The 18,067-nt window shown below is 38.1% G+C and overlaps 1 protein-coding gene across 1 annotated transcript; it reads left to right on the top strand.

Annotated features, from left to right (window-relative positions):
- The first annotated feature begins 3,139 nt into the window (after positions 1-3,139).
- Positions 3,140-16,616, top strand: plp2b (proteolipid protein 2b). The gene is made up of 5 exons (XM_042491606.2): positions 3,140-3,595; positions 10,132-10,287; positions 10,395-10,493; positions 13,333-13,429; positions 13,526-16,616. The coding sequence occupies exons 1-5, from the start codon at positions 3,497-3,499 to the stop codon at positions 13,537-13,539; spliced, it is 465 nt and encodes a 154-aa protein (XP_042347540.2). The 5' UTR covers positions 3,140-3,496; the 3' UTR covers positions 13,540-16,616.
- The last annotated feature ends 1,451 nt before the right edge of the window (positions 16,617-18,067 follow it).

Below are 18,067 nucleotides of genomic sequence, written 5' to 3'. Positions count from 1 at the left end.
AAATGGCCTATATTACTAAGAACTGTAGCATTCAAACACCATTTCAAGCAGGCTGTGGGCCAGTACGCAGGTTAGTACCACCCAGTATGTGGTTTAGTATGACCCAGTATGTGTTTTAGTTGAGGCCTCTGCATGGCTCTCCCTGGTGGCCAGGGAGGGAATCAACAGAAGAGGTTCCCACAGTTAAAACTGAAAATATATTTCACGATTTTAAAGACTTTTTCCATAGATTCTATATAGAAATAATGCAAGGAGGTCGAGATTTAACAGACAGACAAAGCATATTACTGTTGCAGAATGCATTGTAGGAACAGCAGCAAATATGCAGGAATATACCCACCTCTTTTTCTATCAGCCAAAAAGCCATCGAGGTGTAGCAAAACCATATATCCACTTCCTCCTCAGTAACCTACTTATCTAATAGTAGTACACCGACTTCATAAACTACCACCCGACTGAACAATGTGGTGCAAAACTGATTTTAAGTTCATCGTTTGGTTTGAATTGTTTTCTTTTTTCAGTTAATGGACACAAATTAAAGTGTAAAATACAGTTTTAAGTAGTCTAATGGCTATCATAGTGTTTCTCCAGAGACGCCACAGTCAATATAATAAATCTATAATGATCTAATGTTAAACTGTAATGTAATACTTCCATAATGGTGCCTGTGCACACAGAGGCAGTGCCTTCTGTTATCGCCCTGCAGCTCTTATCAGCTGGCTTTTGTCTATAGTTGCCAAAACAAACACGAGTTGCCAAAATAAGTTTCCTATTAAAATTTCTCACCGTCTATTTTAGTCACCAGCTGCATCTCATTCTAAATACTAAATAACAACCGCAACTGGGCTGTAAATCTACACTGTTAAAAAAAATCACAAATTATCATATGATGAGTTCAGAAACTATTGGAAATATCAAGACGCTGCGTTGAACGAGTATGAACAATATGAGGTCTTATCTGCTTTTGTGAAAATAATAATTATCACCATGAAAATACTCCATTACTTATAAAAGTCCTGCACTGGTCCTTTGTTCCTCACTGAATATTTACTGAAGTACTGTCCTCACATAGGCCGACAATTTTAGGTATTTGTTCCATTTGTAGCCATTTTATGCAACTTTATACTTCTACTCCACTACATTCAGCTAAATGTGAAGCAATACGTAAACTGACATTAATCTAACAATAATTATATTCCAGTAATATCACAATGCGTTCAGACACCTTTTATTTAAATCTCTAAACCTCTGAAACCTGAGAAAATTGTTTGATGTCTTTCAAAAACATAATATATGAGGGATTTGGCAAGAAATGTCACATAAACTGCAAAAAGAAAAAAAAATATAATTTCCTTTTTTTTCATGCTTATCTAAGGGTACTATACTTATAATTTTTTTTTACTAATTTCTTGCTCAGTTTTGGGGCATTTCTTTTTGAGATGCTTGTTAGCTTCTTTCCATGTTTTTGAAAGAAATCTAGCAGATGTGATTTTAAGGGATTAACTACAGTTTCGAGATACTTCTACTACTTTCTCAGGTGAGTTTTTTATGCATTAATACTTTGCACTTACCTGTTTTAAATTCAAGAGTTTGTTCTTTTATTGGCATTCAACGTGTTTCATATGAGATCATCTCCTGTAGTGGCATCATATTTGCTTATACATATGGTTATTTAGTTTAGTTTTAATTTGTTTATATGAGTGTAATTGTCTTATCTACATTTTATTTACTTATTTATGAAATTTAGTACGCAGTGCTATTTTATTATTTGTGCTTTAACATTCTTGATGTTCTTAATTTTGTTTATGTCACAAGAGGGCTTATTTTATTCTATAAACCTTTTCAGCTGGGATGTACTTTGTGCTTTACCTTGAAAAGTGCTATATAAATAATAATAATTGTAACATTCTAATGATAGCTAATAATAATCATCATCATCATGCTTATTATTATTATTATTATTAGCAATCATTAGAATCCAGAAATAGCCTTTAAAATGCCTGTTTTCTGAAATGGGCCATTTAGGCTACTTTTAGTTTTGGTAGGTTCACTTTAATTAATATTTTGATGCTAGTATAGCGACTTCTGTAGTTGAATACAGGGTTTTGACGTGTAACAAAGTAGCCCTCTACACTGTGCCACTTTTGTTTAAAAATGATCTGAGTAACTCTTCCAAGACTGGGTATAATAATAATAATAATAATAATAATAATAATAATAATAATAATAATAATAATAATAATAATAAACTTTATTTGTCTAGCACCTTTCATACAAGAACGAAATGCAGCCCAACGTGCTTTACACAAAAAAATGACATGCACTCAGTGTTTCACATGAAAGACATAGAAGACACAGACATAATTAAACCTGCATGTATAAATAAAATAACATCAGCATAGAATGCATCTTCACCTGGATAAACCAGGTGAAGTCATAATAGTAGTAATAATAGTAATAGTAGTAAAAATAAGATAAAAATAAGGATAAAAATTAAATGCTCAGAATGCATAACATAAGACCCATTGAATTAATATTCATAAAAATAAGACTATCAGAATCAGAATCAGAATCAGAATCTGGTTTTATTGCCAAGTACATTTCCATATACAAGGAATTCGACTTGGTGTGTTGGTGCAAAAACAATTAAGGTAAAGGAAGAATAAAAATACAGAAGCAATTTAAAATTATAAAATGAATAACTAGCATATAAAGAACACAAAACGTATTTACAAAAGGTGCAATGGAGGAATAGTAGAGATGAGCAGAAGTTAGGGGTTACGGTACAAATATCTACAATCTAAATAAATAAATTAATTAACCTACAGTGTGTTTGTAAAGAGTCCAGTGTGCTGAAACTGATTTAGCCTAACATTAATGTAATGTTTTCAGACTCTGGGGCTGAGTAATGTATAAATGCATAAAATTAAGGAAAATATAACATTAACAAGAGGTGCAGCAGTGTGTAAGTCGTATGGAGAACAGTGCTCGAGTGTTTTAGCACATAATAAAAATAAAAAAAAACACCAGTTATGAAATAATCGGTGCAGCAACAGGTGTGAGTAGTTTCCGAGCAGCACCTGAAGGCAGCGCGGCACCGGCTCGTCTCTGCGGTGCCCGAGTACCAACAGCAGCTCCCCCTGAGAAAAGTCAAAGCCAACGCCCCGCTGTCAGCTCCTCAGCCCGGCCCTCCCTCCTCACACACACACACACACACACACAGAGCACAGTGACTTTCTCCGGAGCTGCTGCGGTCGACGTTTAGCTCTACCAGAGTCAGTTTCACCCGGACTTTTCATCGGAGACGGTGATTCATCCGCCTGAGGAGAAGGGGGAAACCAGCTAACGCTCAGCGGCGGAACAACGGTCGACACCGGGACTCTTTTTTTGTCGCTCCGGACAAGTTTTGTTTATTCAAAACGCTGCTAGTCGGTTTCTGGCGATAAGGCTCCAGCAGAAACACACTGTCGGTAAATAATAAGTTACTTGTTACAGGATGGCTGATACAACCGCGACCAGCGCCGGAGCCAGCTGCATGGAGAACATGAAAAGTTACGTGAGGACTCAAAAAGGGCTCATCCTGGCGGCAGAAATAGTAAGTTGCTGCTAACTTTTAGCTCCTGCTTACAATGTGCGTAAAGTGTGTGTAATTAGCCTGAAATTTATCAATATTTAATACGCAGTAAAGTGGGTTAATGTGCATTGTTGTTATTGATTTCCCTGCATTCTTAGTTTGATGGAGGATTGTTTTTATGGATCCAGTGTACTTAGTTTTATCTGGCAATCTGTTTTTAGTTAATTTTTTATGTCGGAATGAAAAGTATGTGGTCTGGGGGGTTAAGGGATCACGAGCAGAGGTTAAGGGTTTCCACCTGTCACTTTTGCGCCACTGTTGTCTCATTTGGCACCAAAGAGCCAAATTCCAAGGGACTGTTCGTTATTTATGAAGGGGGAGGGGGCGGTGTAAGAAAGAGGAGGCTTGTTAAATATTTCTAAGCACTGTGGAGGGAGTTATGTTTTTTTAGGCTTAGGGAATTGGTATAAAACTTTAAATAGCTGTATGTTGTACTTTTTTGTACCACTAATCTTAAAAGTAAACATGTAGTGGGTTTGGATGGCATGTTTTTCTTAAATATGGCCAAATTTACGCCATTTATCGTAGCCAGAAAATGTAAAAAAACAAAATTATTGTTGGATTTTCAAACAGCGGGCAGTTGGGTTATTTTTTCACTGTGTGGACGTCTCATTTAAATTTGGCCAGTAGTAAACCATTTGCACTAACAAACTAGCATTCACAACAAGAGTGAAAAACCAAAGCTTTATTTAAAACATTTTTCAAATATGACACTAGTTTATGGTGGAAGGAGGGTCATACATTTTCCTAATTCACTCAGGGAGGTTCAAGGAAAATATTTGTAGCTGTGGGAGGACAACAAGCAAAAAAAGTCACACCTCAGCCACCCCACTCCTCTGTGAAATAAGGAGCAGTCCTTAATGGCATGTGAAAGGTTACGAGGGTTAACTTGACCCAGTGACTGGACTGTTAGGAATCTCCCTTTTCTTCTTCTTACCAGTGTCGTAGTCAGAGAAGTTGTATCCCAAATATGGTGAAGAGAAAATGCATTGCATATCACATTCCTACCAGTATAAAAAGTATTTTTTTCACATTATATGTCTTTTGCACATGTGGCTCTAATTAAGAGAAATATATGCACCAACGGAGGTGCAAATAGAAACATCATAGCAGCACTTGAGTCAATATAATGAATAAGATGCGAGGTTTTTAAGTGCTACGCTTCCTGTCAAAGTAAAACCACTTCCTCTCTGGGAAGACTTCACATGATCACCTTTGTTTGCATTTAACAGCGGTGGGTTATCGCAACACATGACTCACTTTGTGGCCTTAAATATTTTACTCAAGTTCTGTATTTTTAAAGTTTTTTATAAGATATGCAAAAGAGTATTGTCTTTAACAGTAACTTGTAGCAGTGTTCCTGTGCTGTTGTGTTATGACTCTCTCATCTCTAAAAGTGAAGGTTCTGCTCTCGTAACTCAATGGACTCATTATAAAGCAGCCTTTCAGACGATGGTGGTCACTGGTCCACCCACTGTTAAGTTTTTTTTCTCCTCAGAGGTAATGGAAATTCCAGGCTTCGTGTGAAGTTTGTTCCTAGGAGCGAAGAATGCGTGAATTGCTTAGCACACATCTTCTGGTGTGCCATTCACGGTTGCTTCACACTTGGCTGGATACGCTCGGTAGTTTGTTGTTTTCCTCGTCCACTCCCGTCCTCGCTGGAGCTTTAAGGAAGTCATCTCTGACGGTGGATGTCTGAAATGTGCAGGGAGGGGTCTGTGGGAGTGGAACAGGAAGACAAATGTCATTACTGCTTGTTTGGTCCAATCTAATGGGAAATAGGGTAATTAACCCCTGCAGCCAGGTTTCAAATCTTGCAGCTGATAAGTCGAAAGTTTGATAAACAAATGTTTTTCTTTTCAGCTTTCAGCAAGTCATGACAGTGAGCAGAGTTCCTCCAAATTCTTAAAAAGCCTCAAAGGGAATGAAATCATAATATAATAAGAAGACCTTAAAGGGATCGTTCAGCTTTTTTGATGTGGTGTCATATGAAGTACTTCTTCATATGAAGTGTGTCACATGCAGCAGATGTCAGTCGCCCCCAGTTTTGAGCAGCAGGCTGGAGATTCTCAGAGCCATTTTAGCTTAATGTTTACCTTTAATTCATATTTTTTAAATCAGCTGGCCACCATGTTGCAACCTATGATAAAATGTCCAAGCTCTCATTACGTCACACACCAGCATTTATTTTTCCGGTTTGACACAGTGCATTCTGGAATGCCATAGTCCTTTTGCGTTGTTTTTTTGGGGGGGTCTTATAGCACCAATCTCAAAAGTAATTGTGTCTTTCTACTGCATAGACAGCCCAGTTTTATGAAAAGACAATCTTTTCAGCAGTAAAATACGTCTTTAACACAAAAATGATGATACGGAAGACACATCATATCAGCAAAATGTTCATTTACAACATATGTCTGTTGTTTACGCCACAATAGGCAATCCTGCAGTACACTATCCACTCATTTTGACTACAGCATTATTTTTTTATTACCTTTTCATAAACATTCAACCAAATTCACAATCTTTCCCCAAACTCAACCAGAGTGCCTCTTTGGCCTAATAGGAGTTTGGATGCAAACCCAAAGTTTTCCTGTCAAGATCCTGCACTTTGAACGCCATCCTCCACAATCACCTCCTTTTGAAGCCTGAGCTGTACGTAAATGTGGTGTTTTTAAACGCCGTCTCTGAACACAATCCAAGCAGTGATTGTGTTGCCACAACACAATTCGTTTGTTTGTGTTATTGTGTGACTTTGGTGAATCCGAATTAACCCTTTCAAACGCCAAAGTCACACAATAACGCAAACAAAAAACCTGATGGAGGCTGCGGGAGACCAGAAGCTCCTGCATTCAGTGATGTCAAGTCGCTGTTTTTTCTCAGTTGACTCAGGCTGCAGAGAAAGCAGCTAGGGGTCAACAGATTATCAGCCCGGCCAATTATTGGGTCAGATTTTTGGCGTTTTGCTGATAGTCTGTATCAGCATTTTATTTTAATGATTGCCAATAAAATTAATTAATTAAAAAGTGCAAAGAAAGTGTCAGCATGCGAGGAACTTTTACTCTTTAAAACCTCATGCTATTTGTATTTATTTTTTATTTAAATTTTCACTTGACCTTATAAAAAAAGTGTCTGAGAACTTACTGTATATGTTGCTGAACGTTTCAGTTTTGGTTAAACTTTTGCCAAAAGCATTTAAACAAAGTTTTGTGTTGGAGTTTGTTATATTCCAAATTCTAAATATTGACAAAAAGATTTTCAGTTTTATTGTACATGCATATCAGTTCTAAATATTCAGTCTCATTAACTATTAATATTGGTATAACGGTATCAGTATGGGCCCTAAAAAAACAATATCAGTCAACCCCAAATAACAGCTTCATTTTACTGTTAGACATCACTCTCTGACATTAGGGTGAAGCAATGAAAATACTCCCAATATAATATTCACTTAAAGTGACATAGATTTTTTTAGGTGGCTAAAATACATTTTGTTGCTGACTCCTCCACACCAGTAGATTGCTTAGCTTTCCATGTAAGTTTTAAAATTGCAAAGGTATGTGAAATAAGATTTTATGAAGTGTTTCTGATGTCACATAAATCTTGAAATAACAAATATTTTGGAAAAATTATCCTTATCCCTAACTGATTCCCACTGACGGTTCATGTATTATATTTGTTGTTTAATTGGTCTTAAATTTTATTGCGAGCGGCATTAAAAAAAGTCTTTTAAAAGTCTAAAATCTAACTTGCCTCCGACTGTAGTAACCCAGAGCAAGGTTTCCACGCCTTGTCAAATGACATCTCGTTATTTTGTTTTTCTTATTAATCCGGCTGTCAGAGGCATGACCATACTTGAATGGTTGAAGCTGCAGAACAACGTACAGATCTCCAGTCACACGCCCATGTTAAGTAAATTTCAGGTTGTCACATGACACAGTTCAACCAGTAGCAGTAAGTGAGGGTGAGTCATGCCCTGAGCTGATCTTACACTCTGCTGTTAATATTTTGTGCACGTTGTCATATGATAGTAAAACATTTTTTTAGGATATAGTCTCATTGTAGAATCAGAGAAAAAGGGAGGGAAAAAAGCAGGCTGGAAAATGATAGTTGACTAGAACGATGACTAAGAGTGATGAAATGAAACCGAACTTTCCATTTTTCTCTGAATGCACATGGTATACACTTCAGCGAGCCACAGAAAGCACTAAAAACTGACCCAAAATGTAATAAGGGACTTCCCTAGTAACCGTTGCTGTTTGGTGTGCCTCTGTACCACGGCCTCGCTCTTGGCTCTCATGTTGCTGCTGACTATAATTAGCCAAACATTCACAACAATTTCCCTCCAGTCATTTTTTTAAAAAAGAGCAGCTCATTATACTGATGTGAATAGCTGGGATCTAAAAAGCTGACCCGTGCAAACAGATCCGCCGCTGTGTGGAAAACATAAAGGTGTCAACATCTTGCAGCCCTTTCTTGTGCAGTGGGTGTTTCTCTGTGTGATGGCCTCCTCAGTGGCCTCAGTAGTAACTCTGGTCTGCATAAAGCCTCTTTTGTGCGGGACCTTGGCCTCGGCCGCCTCACTACTCCACAGAGGCAGCCTGTGCCAGTCTCCAGAACACATGAACTACTGATGCATCTGGCTGGCTGCGCGTTTGTGTAACAGTTGCGGCTGAGGGGAGGGGAAGGTGTAGTGACAGATGTAGGGCCAGTGTCGAGTCACTTACATCATGTGTGTATCATATAGACTGCAGTGATTTGACACTGGCCACTGAGATGTCTGTGTCTGAGAATAAAACATTGCAATGTGCAAGACATGCTCTTTTAAAATACACATCACACTCAGTGTCTGATTTATTAACTGTTACAAGAATAAATGTTTGACTCGTGAAAAGGAAGCAGTGCAGAGAAACACCAGATTTTAGTTCAGTGCGTCGTGAGTTTACACTTTCATTCTAGCTTGAATTTTATCTTTTACAGAAGCTTTAAGATTCAGATGTTTTATTGTTACATGCTGATACAGTATGTGCACAGAAATGCAGGGTAAGAAGACTAAAAGTAAGAATTGTGAGGAGAAATATAAATAATACAATTTAAGAGATAGAGAAATATGTATTAATATGCTAAAATGTATTAGAAGTGTAACAATTAATATTAATTCTAATAAGCCCACTTTTTGCACAATTGAAGCAAATATGCTGAACATTTATTGGGCAATATATTAATTTTATACCCATGCAATGGGGAGGCACGATAATATCTCACCTCATCGGTATCAGTCGATTTTAGCTTTAAAATGCGATATCGGTATCGGCCAACATGCTCATTTCTGCCGATATGCGAAACAGATATTTTTTATTTATTTACTTATTTATTTAATGGATTAAGTGAACATGTACAAAACATCAACCCTAAATTGAAGTATTTTTCTTATTTTTGCACAATTAATGAATACTAGTACACTGAAAAGGATTGTGTTTTATGTCTCCATCTTCATCAGATAAGAGTATGCATAACATGGTGTTAATTCCACTGCAGAAGAGACTTGAAGATTACTAAAACTAGCTGGGGAAAAAATGGGCCAAATGGGTTGTCCATCCAATACTGTGCAGCCTTGCCATATAGTAATAAGTTGTATAGCAACTTTTGTTTATGCTCAAGCACAATTATGCAAATGTACAGGCCAGTGCAGAGGAGTTGCAAATGTATGTTGTAGAAATTGACAATGAAATGAACACTGTTTGGTGTTTTCAAGTAGATGGGATCATTAGATTTCAAAAGTTGTAAGGACTTGTACTGTAACTGTTTGAAATCTCCACTCCCTCACAGCTGTCATGTGTCCGTGTTGTGTGAATGTACCTTCCCACACAGTTTTACAGCCGCAAACAATAGCAGCATTGATGAAAAAAAGGCTGATACTGGTTCAAAGCTGTAGGCAGCCTGAGTTTATGATTTCTGCCCGTTGGCTGCATTTCCGTGGAATGGACTGAGAAGAATGCACGCGGACTCTTTTTCCTCATATGGAAAAATGAGATCTTGATGGAATAAACACATGCTGTTAATGTCAGGAGAAGGCGGCATGTGATAGACAGACTGACAGAGTGCATTATGGTTCATCCAGTTATCTCACCAGGCAGAAAATATTTTTTCTTTCAAAAACAGTTGTTATTATGTGAGTGTTGAAGAGTATACTGGCTGCAGTAAAAGAAACAATGACGGCTTTGTTGGAGTGATTTACTGTCTGACTGGCCTTGGCTATCGAGTGAACTCAGATCTTTTTCCGTCACTGAGCACTGAGATGGATGGTCCTCTCTCAGGTGAACTGCAGCTGTTATATCAAGTCATTTACACCTCACCTGCACATTTAAACAGGGGAGGGATTTAGGCAGCGTCTGCTGAGTTTCTGGCATAACCCTAAAGTATTGTTGGATGTCTCTGCCGTTCTCAAAATCATTAATCTCTGTTTTCCTTTCCATCCCTGTCTGTTCACTTTCTGTCAGTTCATCAGTCTTATCGTCTTGATCTGCTATGCTGCATCTCACTTTGGAGGCTACTCTGCCGTGGCCATCATCGAGATGATCCTCGCCATGATCTTCTTCGGCATCTTCATGATGGAGTTTGACAAGCAGACACAGTTGGTCAACTGGGTTTGGACCGTGAGTTCTCTGTGTCTTACCACATGATTTTACTAAAAGCATAGACTCATGCACGCATGTGTGTGCAGTTGCACAATGCTTCATCCTCTGCTTCCTTCTTTGTGCAGGATCTTTTTCGTGCTGGTATTGGTGCAGGACTTTACATCATCACTTCTCTGATCTGTGTGATTAGAGGGAGCGGGGACGGCGCTCTTATCGCAGGCGGGGTCAGTTAAACCGCCGTAAACTGAATACTGAAACTGTTGACATGCATGATTTGTTGTTTGTTTTGACAACCATAAACTATTATCAGTGAATCTGTTTTATTGATGATGTGGAAACTCAGTATTGAGTAATGTGGCAATTTCAAATAATATCTCAAGCTTCCTTCCTGTTTAAGTTTGGTGAAGACCACATGAGTTTTGTCACAATTTGAGACAAAAAAACTGGTGGCGAATAAAGAAACGGCTTCACCAATTTGACAACATATGCAGTGTTTAGAAAAAACCCTGCAAGAGGCCCGCAACACAACCGAAACTGTCTCCAGGCAACGTTAAAAACTGATGTACACAGCTGAGACATGCAGCATCTGTCAGAGGTGTTGGAAAATGGCCTACAATTTAAGTTCTTTTGGCTTATTTTAACAACATTTTGCTTATCATTATAATATTTAAATCATGCACAACACAGTGTCTGATAGCTTATTTTAATAAAATCCCCTCCATTCATGTAGTGTCGTAATAATCCGAAAAATGAGTTCCCAACTTGGACAATTCACATGAACACTAAAAATTTTGGTAGACGAATTGTAGAGTTGACGTTATATATGCAGAGGCATGGCAGATGAAAGTAACTGTTCGGTTGGTGGTAACTTTTTAATCATTCTGACAGTGCATGTCAATTTTTTGCTCACATTTAATTTTTAACATGATATTAGGTTGTACCTGTTAGACTCTGTCCACACAGAGTGACCTAGATTAGTTAAAAAAATACTATTTATTATCAATAATGCTGACAACAAATCAGGTAAATAACTATTTTAGTGGTTTAATTGATTGTATTGGTGAAGCAACAAGTCTGAGACAAAATCACCTTTTAACGTAAAGCTTCAAACTGTTTCACCAGACTGGGACAGAAATGTGTTGTATTTGACATTAAATACTCTGAGCAATGAAATATAACACTTCCACTTTGTAGCATCCATTTTTTTCTTACATTATGACTTAAAAACTCAGGAAAACATCAAAATCAAAGAAACGACTTCCTAACTGTGAAATGGGACCATCCAAGGAGCACAGTGAATGCAGCATTCATATGCCACAAACCAAAGCAACAAAAAACATGACCAAGTCATGTGCATCACAGTTTAGAGTCCCCTGGAAACAGTTTCCTTTTTGTTGTAAGATTCTTTCAGCACTTTTAAAAAAATGTTTTGCCTTATGTCGTAATATTAATGTTTTTGTGTCATATTTTCTTAATCTGTAGTGCAGAAAGCTTTCTGAGCCACCGTACAAAACCTTTTAAGTCGATACAGAAACCGCTGATCTTCTGATTCAAGCAGTTCAGAGACATATCTTCATTTTGAGCCAGAGACAGGATGCACTTGTAGTCGAAAAAGATGGAGATAAGTCTGACACGCGAAAAGAGAAGTGTCCAGTAAGAGAGAGTGGGAAACACGAGACAGAGAGGGAGGCAGTGGACACATACTGTAACAAGTTAAAGTATTGCAGCATACAGCCACTAATTAAGTTATTAATTCGATTAGAGTCTTTGAAATAGCTTCATAGGAAATGAGAAGAGATTAGAGGAACATAAGAAAAACATTTTTAAAAATGCAAAAGGAAAACACACAAGCAGGACCGAGTGAAGACGTTGTTGATGTCTTGAAAGAACACTGAGATCAATAAAGTGTCAAAAGAGTGAAACCTGTAGTGACATTAGAATGTATTCAATGTCAAGTTCAAATCCAAGTTTATTACAAACCACAACTCCACACCCTCTGTTTGCTTATACTATGAGATTTTGAAATTATTTTTCTCTAATTCTCAAGAATCAATGATTTCTTATTGTCATTCCAACCATGCAATCCAGAGGAACAAAAGAACGAAAATACTCAGGTCTCAGTGATCATAAAATGATACAATTATAATAAATAAAAAACTGGGTTAGCAGTGCAGAACGTAATCAACACTAAAATCTCCAAACATTTATCAAAGTGCACAGAGGAATATAAAACATAGGATGTTATGTAAAATATAAACAAATCCCCCTAAATATCATCTTTTAGTTTATTTTTTATCTGTTTTTACATTTATGGATATGTGTGCAGTGTGCTCACTCAACTGTATGTGTGATACCAGTGAGATTTATGCAGATTAAATATAACGTTTGCTTGTACTTTATTTGGATAGTCCACCTACAGATAGTTTAGAAAGTGTTTTTTTACTTTTCAACAGCTTATTGGTTGAGATTCAACAATTTTAACTGTTTTTCTTTATTTTATAGATGTTTTCCAGATCATCAATTGAGTATGGGTGACAGTTTATGAGCGTACCGACATATTGTCAGAATTTAGCTGAACTATTCATTCAACAACTGCAAAGATTCAACTAAATATATAATATCTATAAACCATCTGTAGATGGACTATCTAAATAAGGTATAATTTCACATCTCTTTTCACCACCACTGTCTCCTTTGTGGCTTGTTCAAACCCAACCTGCACTATTTTTACGCCTGCTCATTTGTTTGATACATACACCACATGTGTTCACATCTGCAACTTAACAAATGACACAAATTTAACCCTCAGTGGCGTCTTCTGTGTGTCTGTTGCAGTCATTTCTCTAGTTGTGGAGTAATCTTGCAATCAGTACACCTAATCTGATATCAGATATGTACTTTGTGATGCGTCATGTCAAAATGACCGCAGTCCGGGACTGAAATATGAGAATACAAGTATATTTTGGTATTTTCAAGTATTACTATCAAGCATCTTTGAGGTGTTAATGTAACCAGTTAATTAGATTTTTATTGTGAATCTTATCTTGAGTTGTTCTTTTGTAGGTTTTTGGTTTGATCGCTGGTCTGCTGTTTGCCTATGACACTTACACCATCTTCCTGCAAATCAAGAGCACCAGGCAGCACACGGCAGCTTCCACCGGTGAGAGCAACAGATTTACTGTTATACGATATACTAAGAAACATGCTTTGTATGACATTAATGTCTTATTTCATGCGTGCGTCTTTTTTTATACAGATGACCGAGTTTAAACACTCCAAGACGCATGCACCTCTGCCAAGAACACAGCAGCAGAAGGACAAAGAGGAATTTGTGCAGAAGTTAACGGAAGAGTGGATCGGAGAGGACGATGGACAGTAAAATGAACAGGTCACAGTTTAATCAATGCCACTGTATGGTGTGTACAGTTGAGAGATTTATTTTAGGGACGTGCTTGAGAGGAGGATGACGTAACCAAAGTGAGAGGTACTCTTCATCTGTGCCTGCATGTCAAGACAAAGTCGTGTCCACTAGGGGTCTAACGGTACGTGTATTTGTCCTAAACCGTTTGGTACAGGAAGTTCGGTTCAGTGTGTGTCTTCCTCGGTTCTGTACTCCGTATGACTCAAACAATTACTGTCAAAATAGTCTGTTTATGTCTACTAAATCCTGGAATTTTAGCCAGAAAGTTGGTGGTGCATCAGTTGTTGTCTATTAGCTGCAGCATGCTAGTAAGTTTAGCCTGGTTACTCAGGTTTGTGTCAAAATGTATGCGGACGTTGGTCAAAGATAGTCCTTCGCCTCACAGCGTTCAGGCAGCTTCTCATTGCAGTTTTGGAAAAACCAAAGAAAAACAAAATTAAAACCAATTTAATGGTCAAAGTGCTTGAGCCCTGCTACAACGCGCCTCCATGTGTGCAGTCAGTCCTTGTGCCTGTCACGTATAAATGAGCTGCAGTTTAGGAATTATCAACAGGTGAGAGTCTAACAATGGAGCGTTATTGATATTTGTCTCTGTGCCTCTGTGAGTTCACCCGGGACAAGACACGGGCACGACAGTCCGCTAACGTGGCCATCTGTTCTTGGTGTGAGGCAGTCATCTGACGTCCTGCTTGCTACTGCACTTAAAGGCAAAGTATGATTAGCCAACAAGCACCAGTTGTGCTAAATAACTCACCGGGCACTGCCCTCATGAGCCAGCCTCACATCGGATGGCTCCCCACCATGGTAATGCCTGTGGGCAATGGGCACAAAGGCGCTCTTGGGAGGACCTGTTGGTTAACTAACTGGCATTCAGGGCAAGACCAAGCATCACCGTCTGGGGAATAAAAATGATGCAACAATGCTCAGTTCATAGTAATTTATTTTTGTCATTAATTCTTTCTTACTGACATTATGTCAGTATGTGAGTGCCTTAAAGGTGGTATATAGGACATTCATTCATTCTGGGCTGAGACTGCCTCCACACGTCTCTCACATCTGACTTCACAAGCGAACATGAAGGGCACCGAGCCGCAATGATGGTGGGAAGCAGTTCATATAATGCTAACGGTGCTTACAACGGCAACCCTGCTGACAGAGCTAACATGTGGGCTACACTGCATGTGTGAGCAGAGTGTGGCAGCGACCTCATCAAACTGCTGCGTCTGGTATGTTTGTGGTGTTCACACATACGCGTTGTTGCTGCAACACTGCTGCGGTGCTGCCTGCTGCTATAATGACTGTATTCACAGAACTTAAAGAAAATACTCCTCACCGAGTAAGTCGTCGCACCGCCAACAACACGGTTATGCAAATATTTCACAGTGAAAAGCCTTGTGTTAACAACTGAAGGTATTCTCTTGAGAGAAATGGAAACAGGAAAGGCTGAGCAGCGCTGCTCATGCATGCAGTGTGGCTGCTCCAACCTGTTGACACGGGGGCTACAATTTTTGAAAAAAAAATCAGGTTTCGTGCTGTTTACACAGGCAGTGTGGCCCGGGCGTAACAGTGTTAACCTGGGAGGGAACTGGAGAGTGGCCTTCATGCTCCTGTGTGGCTGTCGACCCACCATGGGATGGCATTATCGTCTGTAAACTCCATATGAGCGCAGCGCAGAGTGGCAGCGATTAGGTAGCCGGTGCAACTCAAGCTATCCCGACTACCGTTACAAAGAACAAAGAAACTCTGATTACATCACACACAGACGGCGCATGACTTCATTCTCTGCTCAGGACGCCATTACTCCACTACATTTTTACAAAGAAAATAGTTTGTTGCCATATTAACGTTCTGAATGTCCTATATAGCACCTTTAACTGTTTCATTTGAGAGTATGGCCAATAAGCCTCAATTGAATGTTTACATTTTCAAAATACTTGATAACAGATTTTTTTTGGTTTTTCCTCCTGTAATGAAAATGTACCGAACAGTGACCCCAAAACGAAGGCACACACCAAACCACGATTTTTGTGTACCGTTACACCTCTAGTGTCGTTGACTATTTGAGGAATTCCCCTCACAAACCTTCACTCCAACCTCAATGTACCACTGATTAAAAAGGGAAAACTGTAAATAAAAGGCAATGGTTGTCATCATGCAGCTTGTCTAATACACGTCTACTGTTAATGGACTGCTATAGTAAGAAGTAACTGTGTCATTTGGACATTAGAAGTAACTGACACATGAATGGGTAGTTTAGGGATGTTTAACATCATAATTATGCACTTGTTGAGTGAGCTTCCTGTATTTCCAGAGAGGTTTCTCAGCTGGACACACATTTCCTCCTCTGTTATTTAATCATTCTTTATAGAGTGCTCCCTGTGTGTTACAGTGCCTTAAAGTCACGTTCACATTAACCAGTCTTGAAGCCTGAACATTTAAAGTGGCAGTCTGTCATTTATCACCATTCTTTTTGCTGTTTTTGTACTAATTAGAGTTTAGTCTGCACCGTTAGAAACAGCAGACCACATGTTCATCATTTGAATTAGTGTCATCATCCAGTCTCACCTCATCTACTGATTCTTGCTCAGGTTGTTTTCATTTTCTTGCATTTGTAAAACATTTTTAAGGTGCTGATTATTTTTCTGTTGATATTTTATATAGTCCACAAGTACAGCCCATTTTTTTTCATGGATTTTTTTAAAAGGCAGATAGAAAAAGAAAAGTCTGAATTTTATCATGTGAAAATCACAATTTTAATATTTTCTGAACCTGTTTCCTCTACCCTTTGGGGTTTTATTTGTCCAAGTAAAACATTGCTTTATTATTTTTTTTTCTAACATGCTTTACAAGAGTCTGCAGTTTGTAATTTCAAAGTTCAAAGCAGCCTTGCTTTGGGAAATAAAAGCCATTGTTACTACAAAGAAAATCTGTTTTTGTAATGTGTATTGTACAATAAATGCTTTATCCAACAACAGTTTAACCCTTTGAAACCCTGGGCAAATTGATTAGATTTCTTTCAAAAACAGTGGAGAAGGCAATGAGCAACTTGGCCCAGAAATTTGAGTCATAAAATTACCTGAAAATAAGCAAAAGAAAAGTATACACATGTATATATTTCATTTTATTTATTTCTGTTACACAACTTTAAACTTTTTTTTCTTTAGATATAGGTTTCTGGACATTTTCCCCATTTCCCTTATTTTTAAAAATAAATTTAAAGTAATATTTCTTGACCCCTTTTACAAATGTCTTGCAATTTTTGAGACATTTCTTAATAAGTTGGTCTTTGCCTTTTCCCCCATGTTTTTGAAAGAAATCAAGCCAATGTGCTCATGTTTCAAAAGGTCAAATAGCTTGTGAAAGGTGTCTGAAGGCAGCACAAGAGACTGATGTTGATCCAGGTTTCAAATGGTTAATAGAGCGTTTACTGCATGCTGCTGGATGTTTTTGGTTTTAACTTGTCTTCTATCAGCCTGCCACTAGATGGAAGCAGACTGCCACTAACAGTCTGAAATTAATTATGAAATTGTGTCCCACTAGCTGCAAGTCAGAGTCAGTTAATGCAAAAAAAGCTTCAGCATAGCTATGATGGTGGTTTTTTTTCCAGTCTCTCATCAGGTTGTTGGTGTCCAGATATGATCAGGAGCTCTATTTTTGCACACTCTGTGCCAGGATTTTTACTGACCTGGTGCTGCATGAATCTGTGATCTCTAATCTCATCTGAAATGTTTCTGTTGCAGAGTCAGATATGCATGCTGTCCCCCTCTTTTCATTTTGAGATTACACTGCTTTATGAAAATCCTTTCCTACTTTGCTTTTCCTCTGTGCTGCTGCAGTTCACTTGCAATAACCATCACAGTACATTACCTCCGTGTCTTTTTTAAGACCTACAGTGGAATGATAATCCTTTGTTTGGGGTCATACTGACTTGTTATCAAACTAATTCCCTCCATGATTTTGCTGCCGCTGCTGTAACGTGAGCAACAATAACTCTCCCCCAAACACATCTGTGTTCATATTTCCTAGTCTAAATATTTACTACGGAATATTTATTAAACAGACGCCTCCCATGCTCTGAATGTTTTCTCGATACAACATTTTGAACCAGGCTTTGTAGACGGACAAATGAAGACTAAATATGGAAAGTTTAATAGAGATATTTAAAAAGGAGTTGTACGCACAGTGTTTAAATTCTTGTAGTTAAGGTGAAATAAAGGCCTAACTTTGGGACAGTTGCTGCCTGTGTTCAGATTTATGGTCAGCTGAGGTAAACAGTACATTCAGTATGCATACAAGTTGGCAAGTAATGACCAAAATTTATAAATGAAAATAATCAGACAAGAACAAATAGCTACTTCAGTAATAGTGATGAAATCC

This window comes from Plectropomus leopardus, chromosome 9 (assembly GCF_026936395.1).
Source record: "Plectropomus leopardus strain MGB_pleo_1.0 chromosome 9, ASM2693639v1, whole genome shotgun sequence".
NCBI classification, from domain to species: domain Eukaryota; kingdom Metazoa; phylum Chordata; class Actinopteri; order Perciformes; family Serranidae; genus Plectropomus; species Plectropomus leopardus.
The sequence above is the reverse complement of the archived record's forward strand: the minus strand, read 5'-3'. Positions and strand labels throughout refer to the sequence as shown.

What these genes read in the sequence shown, in the direction of transcription:
- plp2b (XM_042491606.2), top strand. Translation starts at nt 3,497, where the DNA reads ATGGCTGATACAACCGCGACCAGCGCCGGAGCCAGCTGCATGGAGAAC. An exon ending in TGGTCAACTGGGTTTGGACC is followed by an intron (nt 10,288 to 10,394) that starts GTGAGTTCTCTG and finishes TTCTTTGTGCAG; the next exon opens with GATCTTTTTCGTGCTGGTAT. An exon ending in GCGCTCTTATCGCAGGCGGG is followed by an intron (nt 10,494 to 13,332) that starts GTCAGTTAAACC and finishes GTTCTTTTGTAG; the next exon opens with GTTTTTGGTTTGATCGCTGG.